Raw genomic sequence first — 21,248 nt, forward strand, 5'->3', positions numbered from 1 at the left:
TCAGGGTCCTGGGATCGAGCCCCGCTTCGGGCTCTCTGTTCAGCGGGGAGCCCGCTTCTCCCTCTCTCTCTGCCTGCCTCTCTGCCTACTTGTGTTCTCCATCTGTTGAATAAATAAATACAATCTTTAAAAAAATAAAAATAAAAAAAGGAAGTGCAGCTACGGAGTTGTGAGAATTTAGCAGATTTGGAGGAGGAGAAGGCTTTGTGGAAAGGAGGGATTGGAATTGGAGGTTGAAGGATGGGCAGGATATGACCATGCGCAGATTGCGACAAGCAGAGGAGGGAGCCAAGTTCAACGTAAGAAGTGATCGGTGGATGGAGGGAAGGAGGTGCCGACTGTCTGTGTGGCAGGAGAGAGTGCAGAGAGGAGGCTCCGAGTCAGGGCTGACCACGCAGGACAGCGATTTCAGTCTGGTTTCTCCAGGCACTGTGTCGAACGTCTCTTCACCAGAATTTTAACAATTGTTGTCAAAGGGATGATTTTGCGGGAACTGCTCCTCTGTAAACAGGATAGAAGGGTTCCTTGGAGCAGAAGTGTGTGAGTGAGAACATGGGGACGGTTTGGATCCGGAGTAGAACAGGTGTGAGAGGAGGACAGTAGGTCAAACTGAGGCACGGCCCTAGAGAGCCCTCATCTCAGCTCGGATTCCATCAGCGTGCAGTGGGACCACTGGGGAGTCGGGACCATGGGGAAGTGTGAGTCCAGCTGGGTTTCAGAAGTGTGTGTGGACAGAGGAGAGACCAAACTCAGAGCATCATGACGGTCTTGAAATACACCTGGTGAAAGGTAATGACCAGGGATATGGCGACAAGGAAACAAGTTGTAGAGGCAGTTTTGTGACAGAACCAACACAGCAGGGTGCCTGGGTGGCTCAGTCGTGAAGTGTCTGCCTTTGGCTCAGGTCATGATCCTGGGGTCCTGGGATTGAGCCCCATATCAGGCTCTCTGTTCAGCGGGATGTCGGCTTCTCCCTCTCCCTCTGCTTGCCATTCCTCCTGCTTGTACTCTCTCTCTGTCAAATAAATAAATAAAATCTTAAAAAAAAAAAAAAAAAGACAACCAACATGGCTGTCATGAAGATTCAATCCCTGACTGTTGGGTCATTCAACTGCTGTCACAGGGGTCCTCCTGCCCAGCCAGCCCTGAGCCAGGTGTTACGTGTTCAGTGGGCAACAGGAAGTCTTTTTTTCCTTTTTAATAGACTTTATTTATTTTTGAGAGAGAGAGAGAGCGCGCGCATACATGTGAGTAGGGGAGGGACAGAGGGAGAGAGATTCCCAAGCAGACTCCATACCCAGTACAGAGCCTGACCTAGGGCTCAATCCTGCAACTTGGAAATCATGACCTGAGCTGAAATCGAGAGTCAGGTGGGCGCCCCAAGCTCTCAGTAAACCTTAATTACCACGGGAGACGTGCTGCAGGAGTAGGAAGGAGCGCGGGCAGATGGAGGGATGAGCTTGGGTCAGGCTCTGCTCCCTGAGCCTGCGGAACCGCGGGGATGCCGATGCCCTCGCTGAGAGTGGAAACAGAGAGCTGGGAACGGGATATGGGAGCTTCTGTTTTGTCTAAACTGAGGCTGAGACACCAGCAGGACGTCTCTGTGGCACCAGGGATGTGTGGTGCTGGAAGGTCTGCCGGGGCGGGCTCTCCCTGTCTTGTGCATGCTTTTGTCCCCAGACCATGGCATAGTGGGGGGCGCATGCTCAGTGCTTGGCCCTGACCCCCCCCCCCCGACCCTACCCAGGCCCAGCCCCTGCCCCTCTTCTCACATCCCGCCAGAGCAATTCTGGTGATGGCTCTTGCTGTTTTCCCGTCTCAAATCCACCAGCGCAGCCACCGCAGGTCTCGGAGCCTGCCAGTAGGGCACCAGGGCAGGAGAAGCAGACACGGGGCTGCATCTGGGCTGGAAGATGGGCAGAGCCCCTGGCCCCCCAGCAGCCTCCTGGGGAGGCCAGAAACATCAGAATTGCCGGGACTCCATGCCTGCGGGCAAGACTCTGACCAGCGGGGACAGGAGAAAGCAGAAACCTGCAGAGAGTTCACGCTCACCCACCACCCTGCCACCTGGTCATGAGACCTTTCTGAGCTGCACCCGGTCCCCACGGCCTTGCGGTGATGCCTGGGGAAGCGAGCAGCACAGGAGCTTGCTGCAAATGTGGCGTCGGCCCGAGTCACCTTCCTGTACGTTTTTCTTCTCTCTCTTCCTCACTGCCCTTTGTCTGCTCTTGTTTCCTCCACATTGAACTTCCCAGTAAAATGTTAAATAGAATCTTCTGACTCAAGAATGAAAAAAAAAAAAATTCCCTGTTAGGGAACTTGGGCCAGGATAGGGCTCCACAAATACGTGCTGGGTCCACGGGGGCGTTAGAGGGCTCGAACTCCACCACGCAGGGAACGACTGAAGACCGAACACTTCACTGGAAAAAGTCAGACATTTACAAACGGTCTGCTTGGAAAGGTCGACATGGGGGTTGCGTCCGTGGCTCAGACCCGCGCAAGAAGCACCTCATCTCCTAAGGGAAGGGGAGAGACAGGAGAGAGAGGAAGGCTGAGGAGGAACTGGAAACATGCTCACATTTGAGAAGCAGGAGAAAGAAAAAGATCCCAGCCGCAGGCCTGCCAAGGCAGACGCCACTGGTGTTCATTCAGGCCCCCCCCCCCCCCCCACGTCAGGCCACCTGCAGATAACGTGTGGCCAGGGGTTACGGTTGAGCTGGTGGACAGAACCGACAACCAGACAGAGTTCCCGCCTCATGGAGCTCAAGTTGAATAGACATGGGGGAGATGTCCTGCTGGTCCTTTCGCCTTCTTCAGATCTGGTGTGTCAGCGAGCTCGGCCACCCTCCTTGTGTCTGTGGGACACAAAGAATGACCCTGAGGTCCTAGGGCTGTGGGAACCACGAGACAGAAGGGATCCCCATTCTTGAGTTGTGCGACTCGTCCCTCGGACGGTTCACGTGAGAGAGACACTTTTACTGTGTCGAGGCACTGCGATTCGGGGTTTATCTGTTACAGTAGTTGGTGCTGCGTCATAACCTGGTGAGTGTGGGAAAAGCAAGAGGCGGATGGTGAAGCCGAGGAGCAGAAGCACGTTCTGGTCCCGAGGCCCGGCCTTGTGTGTCCTTCACACACCCCAGGTTTGTGGTCCGGGAGTAAGTTCTCCCATGTGTCTTTTCCCTCACCATCCCCGTGGGTACGATTCTTCTGGAAGAGCTGCCCAGCCAGGTGGCCGAGCCCTGCCCTCGAGCTTCACTTACAGAAGGGATCAGGCTTCACAGTCCTGAGACCTCTGACTCTCACCGCGGGACAGTCATCTGGTCACCCTCCTGTGGCAGATGCACGTGCCGGAGCTCCTCAGCCAAGAACACAGAAGCAGCAGGAAGAGACAGACGACAGGACGTTGGGAAGGACAGAGGCAGGGTAGTCGGGGCGGTCTCAGCACTGTGGACTTGGGAGCTATCTCCCCGGGTGCCTGCCAGGCCCCAACACCCATCCTCCCTGTGGGGCCCCTCAACATCCAGCTTCCCAGGAGAGAGAGAGAGTCTGGTGGGCTGACTGAGGCCTGTGCCTGGAATGTGGGTGCTAATGACAGGACTGCCTGCCCGCCAGCCTCCCACGGAACAGGAGAGGGACCTGGGAACAGGAGAGGGAACAGGAGAGAGCACCTCCAAAGAGGTGATGCCCAGCCCAGACACAACAGGGTCCCTGGAACCCTCACAGTGGGGTCTTTCTTCCACAGACAGGAAGAGGGTGTCTGGAGCGTCTTGGGATCAGCAACCGTGGACTTGTTGGTAGCAAATGCGTTTTTATTTTAAAAGGTAACTATTATTGGAGGGAATGACCAAAATCTACCAGTCTTCCTTGCCCTGGAGACATCCTGAACTGACAGATACCTGGGCTTGGGGGAAGGGGAATAAATTAGAAGCAGAGGGGATGCCTGGCTGGCTGAGTCGGTGAAGTGGCTGCCTTCAGCTCGGGTCATGATCCCAGGGTCCTAGGATCGAGTCCTGTATCAGACTCCTTGCTCGGCTGGGAACCTGCTTCTCTCTCTGCCTGCCTCTCCCCCTGCTTGTGCATGCATGCTCTTTCTGGCAAATAAATAAGTGAAACCTTAAAAAAAAATTAGCAATGGGGATGAGGGGCCTGGAGACGTGGATTCTAATTTCACTATTACTTTTGACAAGTCATTTCATTATTTCATCACTCCAATTTCCTCATTTAGAGAACGGGGTAATAAGACCTGCTCTAATTTACAGATTTTTTTTTTTTTTTGAGGGGGGAAAAACAAAAAAAAAAAAAGGGAAGAAGGACAAAATATCAAAAGCTCCTGAAAGGACTTCGATAAGCCGAAAATAAATACATAAGAGCCGCTGGTTAGTGACGCATCTGTTAGAGGTTGAATTGTGTTTCCCCCAAATACATGTTGAGTCATAAGCCCCAGTCCCTCATTTGGAAAGAGGGTCTTGGAACATGCAGTTAGTTAAGTTGAGATGAGCTCATACTAGAGTAGGTAGGCCCTTAGCCAATACAGCTGTGTCCTTAGAAGAGAAGAGACAAAAAGACAGCTGCACAGGGGACCACCGGGCAGAGACTGAAGTGTGGTCGCTGTAAGACAAGGAACATGAAGGACTGTCAGCTGTCTCACGAAGCTTGGGAGAGGCAAGAAATATTCTCCCCTATGGGTTTCAGAGAGATAATGGCCCTGTTGAGCCCTTAATCTTGGATTTCTAGCTTCGGGAGCCTGTGAGCTGGTCCGTTCCTGTAGCTTTAAGCCACCCCGTTGTGGCACTGTTTCATGGAAGCTCCAGGGAACTGAATACACATCCTTTACGGATTCCCAAGGTGCAGCAAAGCTTGGCCAAAGCTCTTGACCTACCACTGAGAGGTTTGTGACCTAAGATCAGACATGGGACACGGGACAAGGACCCAAGTTTCAGGGGTAACAGCACGGATATGAGGGTCACGAAGAGCAAAGGTCAGGTTTGGGAAGCCCATGGGGCTAAGCCGGTGCCGAACCAGCAGAGTTTAGTCCACATGGACGGAAAGCATCACTTCTGCCTGGAGAGACAGCGCACTCAGAGCAGAACTGGCTCTCGGCAGCCTCGGGCCTGCTCTCACTTCCTGCGGGCACAGAGCCAGCACCGCCCTCATGCCCCAGGCCTCCAGCACTCAGGCCCCAGGTCCGCAGGGACATGGAGGCACATGCAATCCATCGGGGGAGCCCGCTGCACGGAGATCGCGTTTAGGGAGCAAGCCTGCTGGGATGCTATGTTCCGGTGACCTCCCACACAGCTCTTGGGTGCTTGTTTTAGAGGCGTCATAAAGCTTTTTTGCTCTAGGCCCTTCTGCCCATGCTGAGTGTGGGTCTGGTCCCTGGGTGATGCGTGTTTACACATAGGCACTGTAGCTGTTGGATCCTCACAATAACCCATGAGGTGGTTACTGTTAACATGCCCATTTTACAGATGAAGGAACTGAGGTGCAGAGCTCCCACAACTGGTATCGAGAAGCCAGCCCAGGCCTGTACGATTCCGGAGCCTGCAATGCTGACTGCTCTAGTTTATTCCTTTGATAGTTTATTTGGCTCAGGCTGTTCTGAATTAACTCTGGAAGTAATAATTTAGTTAAAAAAAAAAAATGAACAAAACCAAAAAAGTGTGTGTGTATATCTGTGAAGCCGGGATCACCATGACTTCATACTTTAAGTCTGAAGGGGGAGGGGAGCTAACATGATGAGCTAAGTCCTTCCATCCAGGAAAACCCATAGCTCTGGGAGGTGGGCATCTCAGAGACATGAAGTCACTAGCCAAGGTCACCAGATTGATCCGGGCAAGGCACAAATGCGAATCCAGGTTTAAGTTCAAATGCAAACCTGGTATGTCTTTCATGACCTCTGTGCCAAAAGTGACAGTTGGGATCTGTTCCACCGATCATAGAGTAACTCACTTAGTGCCTGGCACAAAATACTTATGGGATTGGGTTGAATTAAACCCAAATGAATCTAATGTTCATTAAGAGAGGATCTGATCAATAAATAGACACCGTGCAGATGTTTGAAGACATTCCAAGAGCTGACTGTGCTGATGTGGAATCTGTTACGTGAGCAGTTTAGACACAAGAGTGTGTAGCATCACCCCCCCCCCAATTTTTGTTTATTCATTTGAGGGAGAGGGAGCACATGAAAGTGAGAGCATGAGCAGGGGATGCGGCAGAGGGAGAGGGAGCAGCAGACTCCTCAATGAACAGACAGCCCGCTGTGGGACTCGATCCCAGGACCCTGGGATCATGACCTGAGCTGAAGACAGATACTTAACTGACTGCGTCACACTGGCACCCCATGATTCCTTTTTTTTGCAGGAAAAAAATAATTCCTTACCTATGGCTATCTCTGTGTATACAAAGTCTGCATAAAACAACTTCAAATTAATAATAATGCTTATCTTTGGGGGTTAGAATCATTGAGGACTTTCACTTACTTTTTAATAAGAAAATCCTTGAAGATAGTTGCATTTTGCAAAAAGCAAGAGCAAAAGGAAGGAAAAGAAAGTCATGTTGTTCCTGGTGACACTAGATCCCCCAGAATAGATTCCACCATCCCACCAGGATGCAACTTGGACCTGGATTTACCAGGTCAGCTCCCTCAGGATGGGCCCTGTGGCCCCATCGGAGAAAAAGGTTCATTCAGAGCCCCTCTCTCCCCACAGCCACTCCTGGCACATTCTGAAATATTTTCATTTACAATAAACTTAAGAGCACACAACCAGGAACCAGGATTCCTTGGGACTGTGCCTGGAACATCTTTTCATATTGGGGTCAAGTCAAAAGTTCACAGAAACTACCTCGAAAGGGCACCTTCTGGCTAAGTGTGGGGTGCTTTGAATATTGACAAGACTACAGTAAGTTGAAGCACACTCACTTTTCTGAAAGCTGGTAAATAAAGGGAAAAAGCCAAGTAAGCTTGCCTTTTCTATATGAACTATACCTAACAGTAAGCAAATAGTTGATGAACACATTTTTTTTTTTTTAACAGAACAGCTCTGACCAAAACAAAACAAAACAAAACAACCCAGGTGAAAAAAAATTAGAATTCGAAAAAAAAATCTGTTTTGCAGCCCTAATGATAGTGTGGATCTCGGCCATGATAATTAGTGGTTGCTGAAATCTTTGGGTGAAATGCTGAAGGAAATCGCTCATGGATGGATGTGTGAGCCCAACAGCTCCCGAACCCACTCATCAGTCCTAACCTTGTGAGTAAAGAGGCTCAAGGCATGATCTGCCTCCTGATGGGCTGCTAGGGAATGTGCCCGGCACTGTGGCCAGGCTCTAGAGCCCACAGCCATTTTGTAGGAAAGATGGACTCAAGAGAGCCACATCGCTGGACATCTCGGGCTTTCAACCTGCAAAATTCAGAATGCGGTCGACTAGAGACAGTTCAAATTTGAATTTTACTTGCATCCTGATACACAAGTCACCGATAAAAATGACCCAACATTTCCCCGATAATGGGGAACATCTGAACACCGATTGCCTATTTAAGAGTATTACAGGGATTTATGGATAAATCTTGGATGTGATGATTTATGATGTGGTGCCAGGAATTTGCTTCAGGATAATGCAGGCAGGTGGGCTGGGGAAAGGAGGGGTGGCGGGTACTGATAAAACAGGCCTGGCCACGTGCAGGTCATCTCTGTGTACAATCTTTGCTTGTGTACATGTCTGGAGGTTTCCAAAAGGCAATGTTAGCAACAATAGGAAGCATTACACCTTAATGTTTCCATCATGATGGCAGTGGAGGTGGGTGCACGCGGGTGTGTGTGAGGTGTGTGTGAAGTATGTCAGTGTGTGTGTGTGTTCTTACTCTCTTTGGACCTAATTCAAGTTGCAGCTCTAGAACTGTAGCTTCCTGAAAATGACTTTTTGATCTCCATGAAGGGTGCCCCAACCCAACGGGCGCAGCTGGATTTCCAAGGGGTGTCAGACACGCAGGCACAGGCACAAGGCTGTTACTTAGGGGACTGCCGGAGCCAGCCCAACACGGTTATTCCCACGATCAAAGACCGAGTAGAACTGCCGAATGAAGACATCTCCCAGGATCCAGAGGGGCCCAGCGGGAGGCTGGATGTCAAGCCCTTGAAAGCCGCTGCTGCAGAACTCCATTCCATCCACAAAGTCCTGGGGAGGGGAAGGAGGTGTAAGTGACGTAGAGGGAGAATAGGGAAGTAGGAGGGCTGTACTGTGTGGTAGTGGTGGTGACTATACCGAATGGCCTTGGACAGTCACAGTGTTGGCTCGTTTTGATCTTCCTCCTGCTCTACACCCCTCCACTTGTTTGCTCAGCAAAGTGTCTGCACAGTCTTATATATGTGGACCTGGGCTTCTAAGTTTTACAATCCTGAGACTAGTTCACCTCTCATACATGCCCCCTGCCTCCCATTTTACAACTGGAAAAAGCGAAACCTTATTGCATGACTGCAAGAGCAAAAGGGTTGGCTTTAAAAGATCTTGGCTTAAATTCCGATTTCTTTAGTTTCTAGTGAAGCGCAACTTCGTTTTTTAAGGAGAGAAATCACACAGCTGTTTTCTTGATGTTCTGGGGGAGAACAAGGCAGGTAGGCATCCAGTGTCCTGCGGAAAGAGTGTTACTTCCCCCAAACTTACTTTTGTTTGACAAAAACTTGGGGTCTACTAGGCAGGTGTGGTCTTTCCAACAACTCTTTGAGATTTGAGGTTGCTGATGAGTGTCTGGGAAGTTTACAGAGGGCTTAATGCACCTTCTGGGGAGGAAGGGGATGACCACGCAATGCTGTTACAGGATCCTTGGCTGACTGAGAGGGCTCTGATTGAAATCTGCTGGCAGGAAAGGACAAGGGCACCACGCTGGGCAATGGGAAAGAAGTGGGGAGGGCAGGGACTCACACAGGGTGCAGGTGGGAGAGACTGGGGGTAATGGGGGGCCAGTGGGTATATAGGCTGATGAGCTTGGCACAGCTAGTGTCTAGCTTGTCCCCAGTGTGGTGTTCATAGTGGCATCCCCAGAATCCCTTTGTCGGAGAAGCTTAGGGGGCTTGACATGAAGCTGTGTTTTAAAGCAAAAATTTGTTTTCTTACTAGTGCAATTGTTGGATCATGGGGTTGTCCTATCTGAGGACCCTCCACACTGTTTTCTAGAGTGGCTGCACCAGTTTGCAATCCCATCATCAGTGCAAGAGGGTTCCCTTTTCTCCACATCCTCTCCAATGCCTGTTGTTTCTTGCCTTGTTGATTTTAGCCATTCTGGTATGTGTGAGGTAACATCTCATTGTAGTTTTGATTTGCATTTCCATGATGATCTGTGATGTTGAGCATCTTTTCATGTGTCTGTTGGCCAACTGGATGTCTTCTTTGGAGAAATGTCTACTTGTGCCTTCTGCCCATTTTTAATTGAATTATTTGTTTTTTGGGTGTTGAGTTTTATAAGTTCTTTATATATTTTGGATACTAACCCTTTATTGGATACATCATTTGCAAATATTTTCTCCTATTTTATAGACTGCCTTTTAGTTCCATTGATTGTTTCCTTTACCATGCAGAAAATTTTTACTTTGATGAGTTTCCAATAGTTTATTTTTGTTTTTTGTTCCCCCTTTGCCTCAGGAGATGTATCTAGAAAGAAGTTGCTGTGGCCAGTGTTAAAGAGGTTATTGTCTGTGTTCTCTTCTAGGATTTTTATGCAACTGCACTACTAAGTATTTATCCAAAGCATACAAACATACTAATTCAAAGAGATACATGCCCCCCGATGTTTATAGCAGCATTTTCCACAATAGACAATAGCCAAGTTGCAGAAACAGCCCAAGTGTCCACAGACTGATGAATGGATAAAGAAAATGTGGGATATATATATATATAAATAGATGAATATTACTCAGTCATAAAAAGTCTTGCCATTTGTGATGTTGTGGATGGAGCTAGAGGGTAAAATGCTAAGCAAAGTCAGTCAGAGAAAGACAATTATGATATGATCACATTCACTTGTGGAATTTAAGAAAGAAAACAAATGAGCAAAGAGGAAAGGAGAGAGAGAAAGAGAGGTGAACTAAGAAACAGACTCTTAACTACGGAGAACAAACTGATGGTTACCAAAGGGGAGTTGGGTGGGGGGATGGGTGAGGCAGGTGTTGAGGATGAAGGCGGGCACTTGTGTTCACTACTGGGTGGTATGGAAGTGGTGAGCCGCCATATTGTAACACCTGGATCTATTATTGCCCTGTATGTTAACTAACTGGAATTTAAATAAAAACTTTAAAAGAACATTTGTTTTCACTTGCACTGTCTTTATGCTTGGCGGCTTGGGGAAGGGGTTAATGGAGATCAAGGTGTGGGGGGTAGTTAAGTCTCTAAAGTGTCTACACTTTAGCACCTCCATTCTGATGCAATCACCTTGGGCCTGTGGGTGACTCTCTGGTAAAGTCTGTATGTTGAGTGTCACCAAAGGACCGCATGTGACATTGAAAATCTGGGCCAACTGTTGTGTGAAGAGATCACAGGTTTCCCCCAGGAATTCTCTTTCTGGGGAATTCTACCTCTCCCTACAAACTTAGGAATCTACTGCAGTGAAAGACATTTACTTGTCTGAGGAGAATGTTCATCTGAATGCGATTACAACCTCATTCTGTCCCTCCTTCCCAAGTAGCTCGTATCTTGAGCCTCCTAAACTTTCCGGGGCTCGATATCCTCATCCACAGAATGGGATAATAATATCCAATCCTACTGGGTGTTTGAGGGGCTAAAGTTTTGGCCGTTAAAAAGTCTACAATCCTGTCAGAAAACGTCACTAAATGGCTTGTCCAAGGTTTGCTGCTGCTTCGTGGCAGGACGGGAACTGAGAGAGAATCAGCCTGGCCACCATCTTTCCACCACAGGCAGCTCTGTCCTTTCTGGAGGGAATGCCCCTTCAGTGCAGGAGAAGATGGGAGGGGGGCTCGGGGTAAATGCAGCCTGAGTGCAGGCGACTGAAAAGAGGAAGTGGTGGGCTGGTGGGGGAGGCCCTATGACTTGCAGAATGAGGAAACAGTTCTTACCAGCAGGGTATAGGCGGTTGGTTGGAGGGTGTAGGAGACGCCATTGATGGTGAAGGTGACATCCGGCATGACGTTGAGGTTGGCACACTCCACCCTGTACTAAAACACAACACAGAGGCCTTTAGAGGCCTTCCCCCTCTCCCGCCCCCACCTCTTCCCTACCCAGCAGGCACGGACTTCTCCATCCATGGGTTCTGCCCCAATGGCCTTCTGCAGCTGCTTGATTTTGTCCGAGGGGCCTGTGATGAGGGAAGTCCCTGTGTCCACGATGGCCTGGCAGCCCTCGGAGCAGAACATCACCGCGCCTCCCACCTGGATTCTGAGGACAAAAGAAATGTCATCAGCCAACCCCTCACCCCGTCTCCACCCCATCAGTCCCCCTTCCCCTCGGCCCCGGAGTTCCCCAGGCTCCCCAGCGGCTCTCACCCTCTGCCGGGCTCTCAAACATACAGTAATGATACCCAGTCTGATGGTCTCACCCATCAATATTTGTCAGTTTTTCTGAGATCAGTTTAACTGATCTCAGTTTAACTGATTTGTCAGTTTAACTGAGATCCATAACTGGAAATACACTTACTTTTAGACTCCGTACACATACTCACACACACAATATAAAAATTTCACAAAATAGGGCTTAACCTTAGTATGTGAAGTGCACTCTGATATCTTCTATTTTATTCCATCTCATTAAAAATGTATGTCATGATCCCCTAAAATGAGACCATGACCCAGAAGTGGGTTAGACCCGCTGGCTTGAAAAACCCTGAGCAGACAGTGAGCCCTGAGGCTTTCCGCTGTTCTGTCCCTTGTGGCTCACACAGGCTCTCACCTGCAGAAAAATGTCCTTGGCAGAATTGAAGCGTGAATTGTATTTCTTTAAATTCCTGCATTATCTGACACAGTGCTCAGTATGTGACGGGCATCTGGTCCCATGTCCCTGATTGCTCCATGCCCCCCCCCCCAATGTCTGCATGTATGTAAGTCAAGGTCCAGTCCAGGTCACCTCCTCCGGGAAACCCCTGTTTGAGCAGAATAGGAGCTGTCCCGCCCCTTCTGCTGGGCCACTTTGGTGGTCTTTCAGACCACTGACCACCAACCATTTCACGATGGTAGTGGGACGTGTGTGTGTGTGTGTGTGTGTGTGTGTGTGAGATCTTCCGGACATACTTCGTGGAGGCGAAATCTGAGTCTGGTTCATTCCTGCACCCCGTGTCACCCACCCCAGGCCTTGTGTGTGAATTAATGTGAAACGAGCCTCGGATAATTGGCGGAGGGTTTGTATTTATCGTGTTGACTTGAGGGCACAGCACGTGGACCAGGAGGGAAGCTGAGAGGTGGTACCGCATACCTAGTGGCCTGGCAACCGCGGCCCCCTCCTGCACCTCCACATTTCCAGCCTCATGCGGCGAGCGCCCCCGCCCCCCGCTCCTCTCCTGGGGACCAGCACGCTGATTCAGGTCAACTCACTGAACCCGATTTGCCTTGAGCCCGTCTTGAGTTCTTGCCTCGTACCATAACTACGTTGGGGAGAATACTCACGCATCCAGGGCAATCTGCCAGTAGCCTTGCTTGGTGACAGGGACCCAGTTCAGATTCCCAGAAAAATGGGAGTGGTCATAGCCTCCGAAAATGAGTTCACTCCCCGCACTGCCTTCTGGGTCACTACATGGAAAGAAAGGCAGATCGTCGGGGAAGGGCCGCGGGGATAGTGTGGGAACAAGCTGGTCGCCTACCTCAAGCATCTAGACAGACAGAAATATCAGCCCGGGCTTTGAGATCAGGGCTCCTGATTACTGCAAGTTGATTAATCTGGGCCTTTTTGAGCAAAAGGTTGAAGTATAGCTCTGCCTGATCGCTTGTGGACGTCTTCTTGTTTCTTTGATAAAAGGGCAAGGGAGGAAATAGGTGGGGACAGCTGCTCGATCATGCAGAACCGAGGCTAGGACCACTGGGGTGTGCACACACCACGTGACTTACGTGCTCCCCCCCCCCCCAAAAGCCTTTTCCCCTAAGTATCTTTCCCACTTTTGTTTTGATGGGGCCTGGAGTTTCCGTATGACTCATCCCAGCGACCCAAGGTAAGGAAGACTTCATGGGAATGCAACATGATTTACTAGAGCTGGAAAATCTATTTACTTTCCTTGGTGCTGCTTTTTCAGACTAGGATCTGGCACCTAACAGGATTCTGGGGAAATAGGACAAGAAACTGATTCATTTGTAGGAGGAAAAGGATCAGAAAAATACAAAACTCGGGGCGCCGCGAGGCACAGTGGTAAAGGGGAAAGGAAGCAGGTATTGAGGGCATCTTAGGAAAGCGGATTTAGGGAGGTGGGGGCAAGGACTCCCATTTGTTGGCGGCCTTTGTGCAGGGCCCTGGGTGGAGAATTTTACCTGCTTCATCCTATTTATTTCGTACATCAACCTCGTGTCCGTCTGAGGAAACCGAGACTCGGGGCTTCAGTCCAGGTCAGCCAGAGGGCAAAGCCTTTGCTCCTTCCCATCCTCCCCCGTCTTTCCGGGCTGGAAGGGAGCAGGAAGCTTTGCAGGGGGGCGGCAGAGGGGTCTGGGCAAGCTGCCCTCTGGCTCCCATTTCTGCCCGGGCTGGGCCCAATTTCAGTCATGCAGTTTAACAGAGGAAATTCAAGACTCTCCGCGTGGAAGTGGAGAACAAGGGACAGGGGCTTATGAGAACACAGGGTGAGCTGAGGCCAGATCACACAGGGGAGGAGTCGGAAAGGTCCGAAATCTCCGTCCTGTGTAGGGATGAAGGTGAGATGACCCTTTCAGGATCCCAGGCAGGAGTGGCCACAGGCCAGTCGGCTTACCCCATCTTCTCGCAAGCCCTGTCCCTTGTGCTCCACTTCCACGCGGAGAGTCCTGAACTCATTAAACAGCGACTTCCTATGCCCCCTCCCCCCACACCTGGCAACCACCATTCTACTGTCTCTGTGAATGTGAGACTCCAGGTAGCCTCCTGTAAGTGAAATCAAGCGGTATTTGTCCTCCTGTGACTGGCTTGTTTCACTTAAGGTCCTCACGGTTCATCCTCTGGTAGCCTGTGGTAGAATTTTCTTCCTTTTTCAGGCTGAATAATAGTCTATATTAAATAAACTCTGGGGGCGCCTGGGTGGCTCAGTGGGTTAAAGCCTCTGCCTTTAGCTCAGGTCATGATCCCAGGGTTCTGGGATCAAGCCCCACGTCGGGCTCTCTGCTCAGCGGGGAGCCTGCTTCCTCCTCTCTCTCTGCCTGCCTCTCTGCCTGCTTGTGATCTCCGTCAAATAAATAAATTTTAAAAATCTTTATAAATAAATAAATAAATTCTGCATCTTATTATGCCCTTAACAACCCATTATTTTATCATCAGCTTCCTTTTGAATTTTTCCCGTCTCCTCCCTTGGGAATCCAGCTTCCTGAGGGCAGGGACTGGCTTCCTGGTCTCACGGTGCTCCCGGTGCCTGGCACCATGTTCGGCATGTAATAGGGACTTGATAAATATTTATTCACTGCACAAACAAAGAGCCAACCCCAGAGATTCCTCCCATTGGCTCAGTGCACTACAGTTTACAAAGTAAGGCAAACCCCGTTTCTTCAATGCCCAGAGAGGGCAAGCCCAAGGTCACGCAGCTGGTAATAGGAGAAGCAAGGGACCCACACCAGGCGTCTGACTGCAAATGCTGATGCTCCCTTGGCTGCACCATGTTATCTCCCTGGGGTTGTCACTGACCTTCACCTTGGTGGGCTTGACGGGCCTACCTGCTCATGTACACGGAAAATATGGGTATATCCACCAGGTTCTGCGCCATCATGTTGTCAAACACCGGGGTCACCCCTCCCACAGCCAAGGAGGGGTAGCCCAGGCCCAGAATGCCATCAAACTCCGCGTTCACAAAGGTCTGGCCGGGCTCCGTGACGCTCTCTCCAAATTGCTGGCCGACCACAACCAGTCCTTCCACCTGACGGGAGAGAGCCCGAAAGAAAACTGCACGGGAGCTCTCCGGCACAGAGTCTCAGATTCCCGGATTCTCCCTCTGGTCTGAAGCGAATTCTTCCCTCACCCAGCTTCCCTTGATTGCATGAGCCCAGGGGTTTCACCACGTTCCCACACCCTCAGTGTTCTTTATGTAAAAATTTTTTTTTTTTAATTGAAGTTTAGGGGCACCTGGGTGCCTCAGTGGGTTAAGCCTCTGCCTTCGGCTCAGGTCGTGATCTCAGGGTTCTGGGATGGAGCCCCACATGGGGCTCTCTGCGCAGTGGGGAGTCTGCGCCCCCCCCACCCCCCCGCTCCACCTGCCTCTCTCTGTGTACTTGTGATCTCTCTCTCTCTCGAGTAAATAAAATCTTTTTAAAAAATATAAGTTTAATGCAGAAATCCTAAGTGTACAGTTCGGTGAGTTTTCACAAACTCACCCTGGTCAGCGAGCTCCCAGACCAGAAGCCGTTTTAGGCACGCTGCTAACTGGTTGTACCTTTCCTCAAAAACACCCGTCTGCTGGCTTCCAGGTACTATGTTGTAATCTCGTTCACTGTCAGTATCCCACGGTATGAATACACTGTCATTATCCATTCTACCACTGCTGGGAATTTGGGTTGTTTCCTGTCTAGACTATGGCTAACAGTGCTGCCTGGACATGTCCTCTGGTGGACACGCACGCAGACCTCTGTTGGACATATCCATGTCTAGAGGTAAAACATCTACAGTGTATTGTGAGTTTGATAATGTGTGAGGTCAGAGTCAAGATTTTTTTTTAACTTTAATTTTAGTTTAATTTAACTATGTGGCTATCCAAAGGACCTTGCACTGTATTTAATAAATACACTCTCATTTCCTCCCCTGCAGTTTTCATGGTCAACAGAATTCAGAGTAGTTTCTGAATTTTCCATTTTGTTCCTTTTGTCCTTTGGCTTATCTTGTGCCAATACCACACTGCCTCGATTACTACAGCTTTAAAGTAGGCCTTGATATTTGTAGTGTTTTCCTTCATCTAGATTGTCTTGGTGTATTATGTATCCACATACATTTTAGAATTAGCTCATCAATTCCTAATAAAAATCATTATTGTTTTGACTGAGGTGACATTAAACATATAAGTGGATTTGAAAAAGTTTGACTTATCTATAATACTGGGTCATGAAATACTTAGTCATTTTCAATTTATGTAGGTCTTCCTTAATTTCACTCACTAATGTTTTGCAGTTTTTAGAGTGAAGATCTTGCACATTTTTTTGGTTAAGTTTACTTGTAGGTATTTGATGTTTCTGATGTAATCACAAGTGTCTCTGAAATCTATTTTCCATTTGTTTTTCCCTGATATTCAGAAATAGAAATGATTTTGTTAATCTAGTATTCAGCAATTTTGCTAAATAATTATTAAACCCAAAGGGTCTGTACATATTTTTGGACTTTTTACGTATAGCACCTTGTTATATGTGAATAATGACAATAGAGCTTCTTCTTTTACAATCTTAAGGCCCCTAGTTTCTATTTTCTCGCCTTACTGCACTGAGAGCATCTTTGACTCATTCTTCTTCTTTTCTTCTTCTCCTTCTTCAGGCTTCCCTCTCCTTCTTCCCTCTAATTCCGCCCTCTTCTTCCTTCCTCTCCTTCCTTCTTGCCTTAACTCATTCCCTGTGCACCGTTTCTCGGTGGAATTCGTCCTTGCTGCCACTCTAGAACCCAGCACCCTGAGCAGACTGGCCCGCGGCCATGATCTCAAGCAGGAAGCACTATTCCCGCCTGGCTGGGCTTCTCCCTTTCCCTGGAAGCCAGTTCCTTGTTTCCACCTCTTCCTGAGGTAGATCTGAATGTGTTCCCCTAATGGCTCTGAAGAATATTCTGTTTCCCAAGCTTCTGTCCAAAAGAGAAGAGATGAAGGAATTGTACTCACATTGACTTGGTCAGCTCCGAGGATTCCAGACAAGCTCCCGGTCCCATACTGAATGGAGAAATGACTCCCCAGTGTGCTGTATGTACTGGACTGGGAAGGGTAGAACCTGGTGTGTGTCTCTGGAAAAGCAAGGATGCTGCTGTTGCCTGGGCTGCCAGCTCACTCCCTTTTTCCTGCTCTGATACCCCACAGATGCAAGCTCTCTTCCCTCAACTCCCAAGATGGAGTGGAGGCCTCTAGAAAGGTTGGCCATGACCCACCTTAGTGAGTTACTTGTAGGCCACATGTGGTGGCCTAATCAGGGACCAACTAGTCATCTCTGGGCAAACATGACCACCCACAGTGACCTCATGAGGCACACCGAGATAAGTGTCCTGTATCAGATGCCAGCAGAAGTCTCTGTCGACTAGTGTGGTTCCAAGCCTGATATTCAAAAGAAACCCAGGGGTAAACAAACCCCACTCTAGGCAACGATTCTCAACTCCTTGCTTAGCCTGCAGACACCTAATCCTGAGGTCTTCCGAGACATCGTGTCTCTAGAACTTATCCAGAATAGACTAGGGCATCTGTCTTTAGCTCTACCCTTTCCAGTGCTAACAAAGACGCCTGAGTTACCTCTGGGCCAATGGACCCACCCCTGTATTGTGCCCCACCAGTCAAACCTCTGATATCCTGGGATGGGCCACCAAACCCTCTTGAAGCAGGTGAATAGGCAGCCTTGGAACCCAGCCCACCTACCCTCCCAGAAACAGGCATTTGAATGGAACTCTCCCTACCCCCAACATTCTTTTGGGTGTTCCAAAGAGAGTGAGTCATTGTGTATTCAAAGATTTGTACTGAGTTTGTATTTTCAGTGGCTGAGTTTTCTCCTATTAATTCTGATCTGTATGAAAGTTGCTAGCTTGGCTAGCAGTCAATTTTAGCTCTCTCCCTGGCCCAGCACTGTCTCTACCATAGGCACTCCCCGGGCAGACTCGAGGTGGAGAAGGGAAGGTGGTGTGGCATGCATGCCAGTTTCTGGAAGTCAAGGCCCCCTCCCCCAGAGTGCCAGACCCTAGCTGTCATTCCCTGCTGGGGCTCCCGGCCCTACTTACTGCAGGCTGGGCTGGTGCAGTACACAGAGGGGACCCAGAGGTTGGAGGATCCAGTGTCGAAGATGACTGTGAAGTTTTGCGGCGGAGAGCCGATGGAGATGGTGCCGAAGTATTCCATCTACAGGGGATGCAGGGAAGGCAGCAGAGGGTGGGGCGTGGGAAAGGGGAAGGTGCTCTCCAGGGGGCCTTGGGAGAGCTCTCTGGGACCAGAGCCTGGGCTAGCACGGACTGGAGCTTACAGAGCCTGGGGAGTGGCAACAGAAGGTAGAAGAGCAGACACAGGGGACATCAAGTCTCCTGCACTTCTTTAGCTCTCATTTGCATTATTTCTCTTAATTGCTTTGTGAGCAAGACCGAGGACTTGTAATGCCTTTGTTCTACAATCAGGGAGTGGAAGCTCACGAAAGTTAAATCATTTGGCCAAGGACACAGAGCAGGACCCTTCTGTTTGGGAGACCTTTTCTTCTGCAGAGAGCTCTGCCCATTTGGACGCATCGGGGCTTGCTCGGTCATATCCACGGGGACACAGGGGGTCGGTCCCTATGGGTTATCCTAGAAGAGAAATCCTCCCTGGCCTTCAGTGTCGCTGACCTGACACTGGCCATGCCCAGGGGCCAAGCCATCCCCCAGACCTCTCCCCCTTCCCCAGCCCCTGCCCCAGGAGTGCCTCACATCCAAGTAGTTGATGAGGGGCTCATTGGCATCCTGGTTCATTGCGCAGGACTCAGTGAACTGGATCATATCCAAATTCTGGGATTTCCAGAACTCGGAGAGCTGGCCCCGTGCCCGCAGCTTCTTCCGGAGGGACTGTCGCCTCCTGAGGGGCACCCTGAGGACAGAGCGCATGTGAGACACAGGTGCAGCTCTGCCTCAGACCCTCCCCCTCCCTACCCCATTCTTCCAGAGGTAAACAGGGAAATTACACAGGAGGAGGTCTGCAAGGCAGCAGAGTTGCCAGAATTGGCCACAGTTTGGCCAGAATTCGTGCCCTCTCTGCCCCTGGCCTATCAGTCTTGTTTCTGCTCCTTAAGAGTCTTAGAACCTTAGACTTGAAGTGGCCCTCCCTCTCAGACATGAGCTCTTCGAGGTCGTCTAGGAAAACGGTCCGCGTTGTGCGTAAACCTCATAAAGGATTGATTTAAAGGGAGAGAAAGACTCCTGGGGGCAGCCACGGTCATTCCCTCGGGGACATGCTCGGTCCTCCGAGCCCCCAACGACAGCAGCAGGCTCCCGCTCTCCAGTAGTGTGAGAAGCTCCCTGGGGCTTGGCCAGGGAGTTCCGTCAGAGGTCGCGGCAGAGGGATGGTTTGTCATGGGCTAGAGGTCAAGGCCAACACAAGACGGCCGCTTCCCCCAGCCCTTCGTTCTCCTCTTTATTTCCCCGTCAGCTTTCCTCTCCCAGGGCAGCCCTAAGCTCGAGCGCAAGCAGCGGCGCCCACTGGATGGGGTCTGGGGACGGGGTCTGGGGACAGGGTGCTGGGGACGTGGCCTCACCTGTGGAGCTGCTGTTGAGCCAGCCCCAAGTCCAAGAGCACCAGCAGCAAAAGAATGAGTGTCTTCATCATGGGCCCTGCCGGCAGCTTCCTCCTTGCTCGGCCGCGGCCTTCCCCGGTCCCTCTCCTTTCCTCTCTCCCGCAAGCCAGCGGGGACGAATCGCGCGAACTCTCAGATCTGATCTGCCCTGCCCAACCCAGCCCGAGGACCCAATGATAAGGCCTCTTGCGTCAATGGCCAGGCCCAGAACAAACAGAGCGAGCGTGACGGGGTGTATCCCTTCCTCCCCTCCGCCCCCCCTTTCCCTCCTGCAGGGGCCGGGGCGCGGGCTTCGTGGGTCTGGGGTGGGACTCGGGGGTCTGCGCACCCTCTAAGAGAAGGATGGCGGCGCAGGTTCAGCTTCTCCCAGAAGTTTGGGTGTCCTCTCCTGGCCCCTAGAAACCCTGTGATTATGACTTGAGAGAGCCCTGGGCCACGGACGCCGGGACCCCTCCGCTCACGGGTCACCACGACTGGTCTGGCTGAGGACTCCTGTGGGGTTGGAAGCCCGGTGGTCACCTGTGGGACAGGTTCTAACTCAGAATACCATCAATCAGGTTGATTTCCCTCCTCTCTCTCCTCATTCCCTCAGGAGCCTCCAGGGCGGTTGACCCTCCCCCCGCCGTCCACTCTGGCAGAGACTAGTGCTCCTCAAAGCCCCTGACGTGGGAGACTGGGCTGTGAAGCTGGTTTTTTGCATCTCGAAGGCTTGATGAATGTGGGGCTGCATTGTGAAGGGAGGTTTGGAGAACACAGAGGCAGCCCTGGGCTGGGGATGGGGGTGGGGAGGTACAGCTCCTGGTGGGGTGGGGGGAGGGGGGAATGATTCTGGAGCGGGTGCCTGTATTTGTTTGCTAGGGCTGCCATAACGACTTACCACAGATTGCGTGGCTTAACAGAAAGTTATTTTCTCGGGATTCTGGAAGCTAGTAGTCCAAGATGAAGGTACAAACAGGATTTGGTTTTTCCTGAGGCCTCTTTCCTTGACTTGTTGGGATGGCTGCCTTCCCTCTTCTTCCTCTGAGTGTGTCTGCATCTTGATCTCCTGTCCTTATATGCCATGTTGGACTGGGGCCCACCGTAAAGACCCCATTCCAACCTAATTACTCTTCGGAGGCCTGATATCTCCATACAGTCACATTCCGAGGCACTGGAGGTTAAGACCTCAGCATAAGAGTTTTGGGGGCTACAATTCAGTGCGTAAGACAGCAGAAGCCTCAGTCTGTTCCTGGAGTAGGGGGCAGTGGGGGCTCAGCATGATTAGCTACTGCTATGAACCCATCTCTATGGCCATTCAACTTCCTAACCAGAGGGAGGGCTTTATCGCCTTGAGTGAGGGTGGAGGGTGGTGGGGAGGAGCACCCTCGCCTGACCAGGACCCAGATCCAGGTTTATGGGACACTCTGAACCCGGGCCGTCGAGGCTCCAGAGCGAAGGCAGAGAACCAGGGTTGGGTCAGCTTTGCTCTGACCAGCCAGCCATCTCCACAGTGTTTTAGCTACCTCCTTGGCTCTGTTTCCATCTGAGGAGCCCCAGCCACAGACAGACTTGGAGTTTGCAGCTAAGCAGAGTGCTGCCTTGGGCTCCAAAAATGTTTAGGAGGACATCAAAGGGACTTAGGGAACAGCCTGGACCCTTGAAGTGCTGACCCCAAAGGCACAGAGCCTCTGCAAC

At 50.6% G+C, this 21,248-nt stretch overlaps 1 protein-coding gene and 1 long non-coding RNA gene across 2 annotated transcripts; one reads left to right on the top strand and one right to left on the bottom strand.

Annotated features, from left to right (window-relative positions):
• The first annotated feature begins 3,021 nt into the window (after positions 1-3,021).
• On the top strand, positions 3,022-5,646 carry LOC116576276. The gene is made up of 3 exons (XR_004280100.1): positions 3,022-3,140; positions 3,743-3,821; positions 5,469-5,646. It is a non-coding gene; the product is annotated as an uncharacterized LOC116576276 (long non-coding RNA).
• Positions 5,647-7,429: 1,783 nt separating this feature from the next.
• Positions 7,430-19,728, bottom strand: CTSE (cathepsin E). The gene is made up of 9 exons (XM_032318331.1): positions 19,536-19,728; positions 18,715-18,871; positions 18,043-18,160; positions 16,949-17,067; positions 14,817-15,016; positions 12,603-12,725; positions 11,241-11,382; positions 11,064-11,162; positions 7,430-8,175 (listed from the first exon to the last, which is right to left on the bottom strand). Exons 1-9 carry the CDS (start codon positions 19,604-19,606, stop codon positions 8,011-8,013), a joined length of 1,194 nt encoding a protein of 397 aa, XP_032174222.1. The 5' UTR covers positions 19,607-19,728; the 3' UTR covers positions 7,430-8,010.
• Positions 19,729-21,248: the final 1,520 nt, after the last annotated feature.

The sequence above is a fragment of the Mustela erminea genome, chromosome 17 (genome assembly GCF_009829155.1).
Source record: "Mustela erminea isolate mMusErm1 chromosome 17, mMusErm1.Pri, whole genome shotgun sequence".
Classification (NCBI taxonomy): Eukaryota; Metazoa; Chordata; class Mammalia; order Carnivora; family Mustelidae; genus Mustela; species Mustela erminea.

Coding starts and splice junctions, on each gene's coding strand:
- CTSE (XM_032318331.1), bottom strand. CDS start 19,606: ATGATGAAGACACTCATTCTTTTGCTGCTGGTGCTCTTGGACTTGGGG. Junction 17,068..18,042: donor CTGCACCAGCCCAGCCTGCA/GTAAGTAGGGCC, acceptor TTGCTTTTCCAG/AGACACACACCAGGTTCTAC. Junction 11,163..11,240: donor CAGAACCCATGGATGGAGAA/GTCCGTGCCTGC, acceptor GTTGTGTTTTAG/TACAGGGTGGAGTGTGCCAA.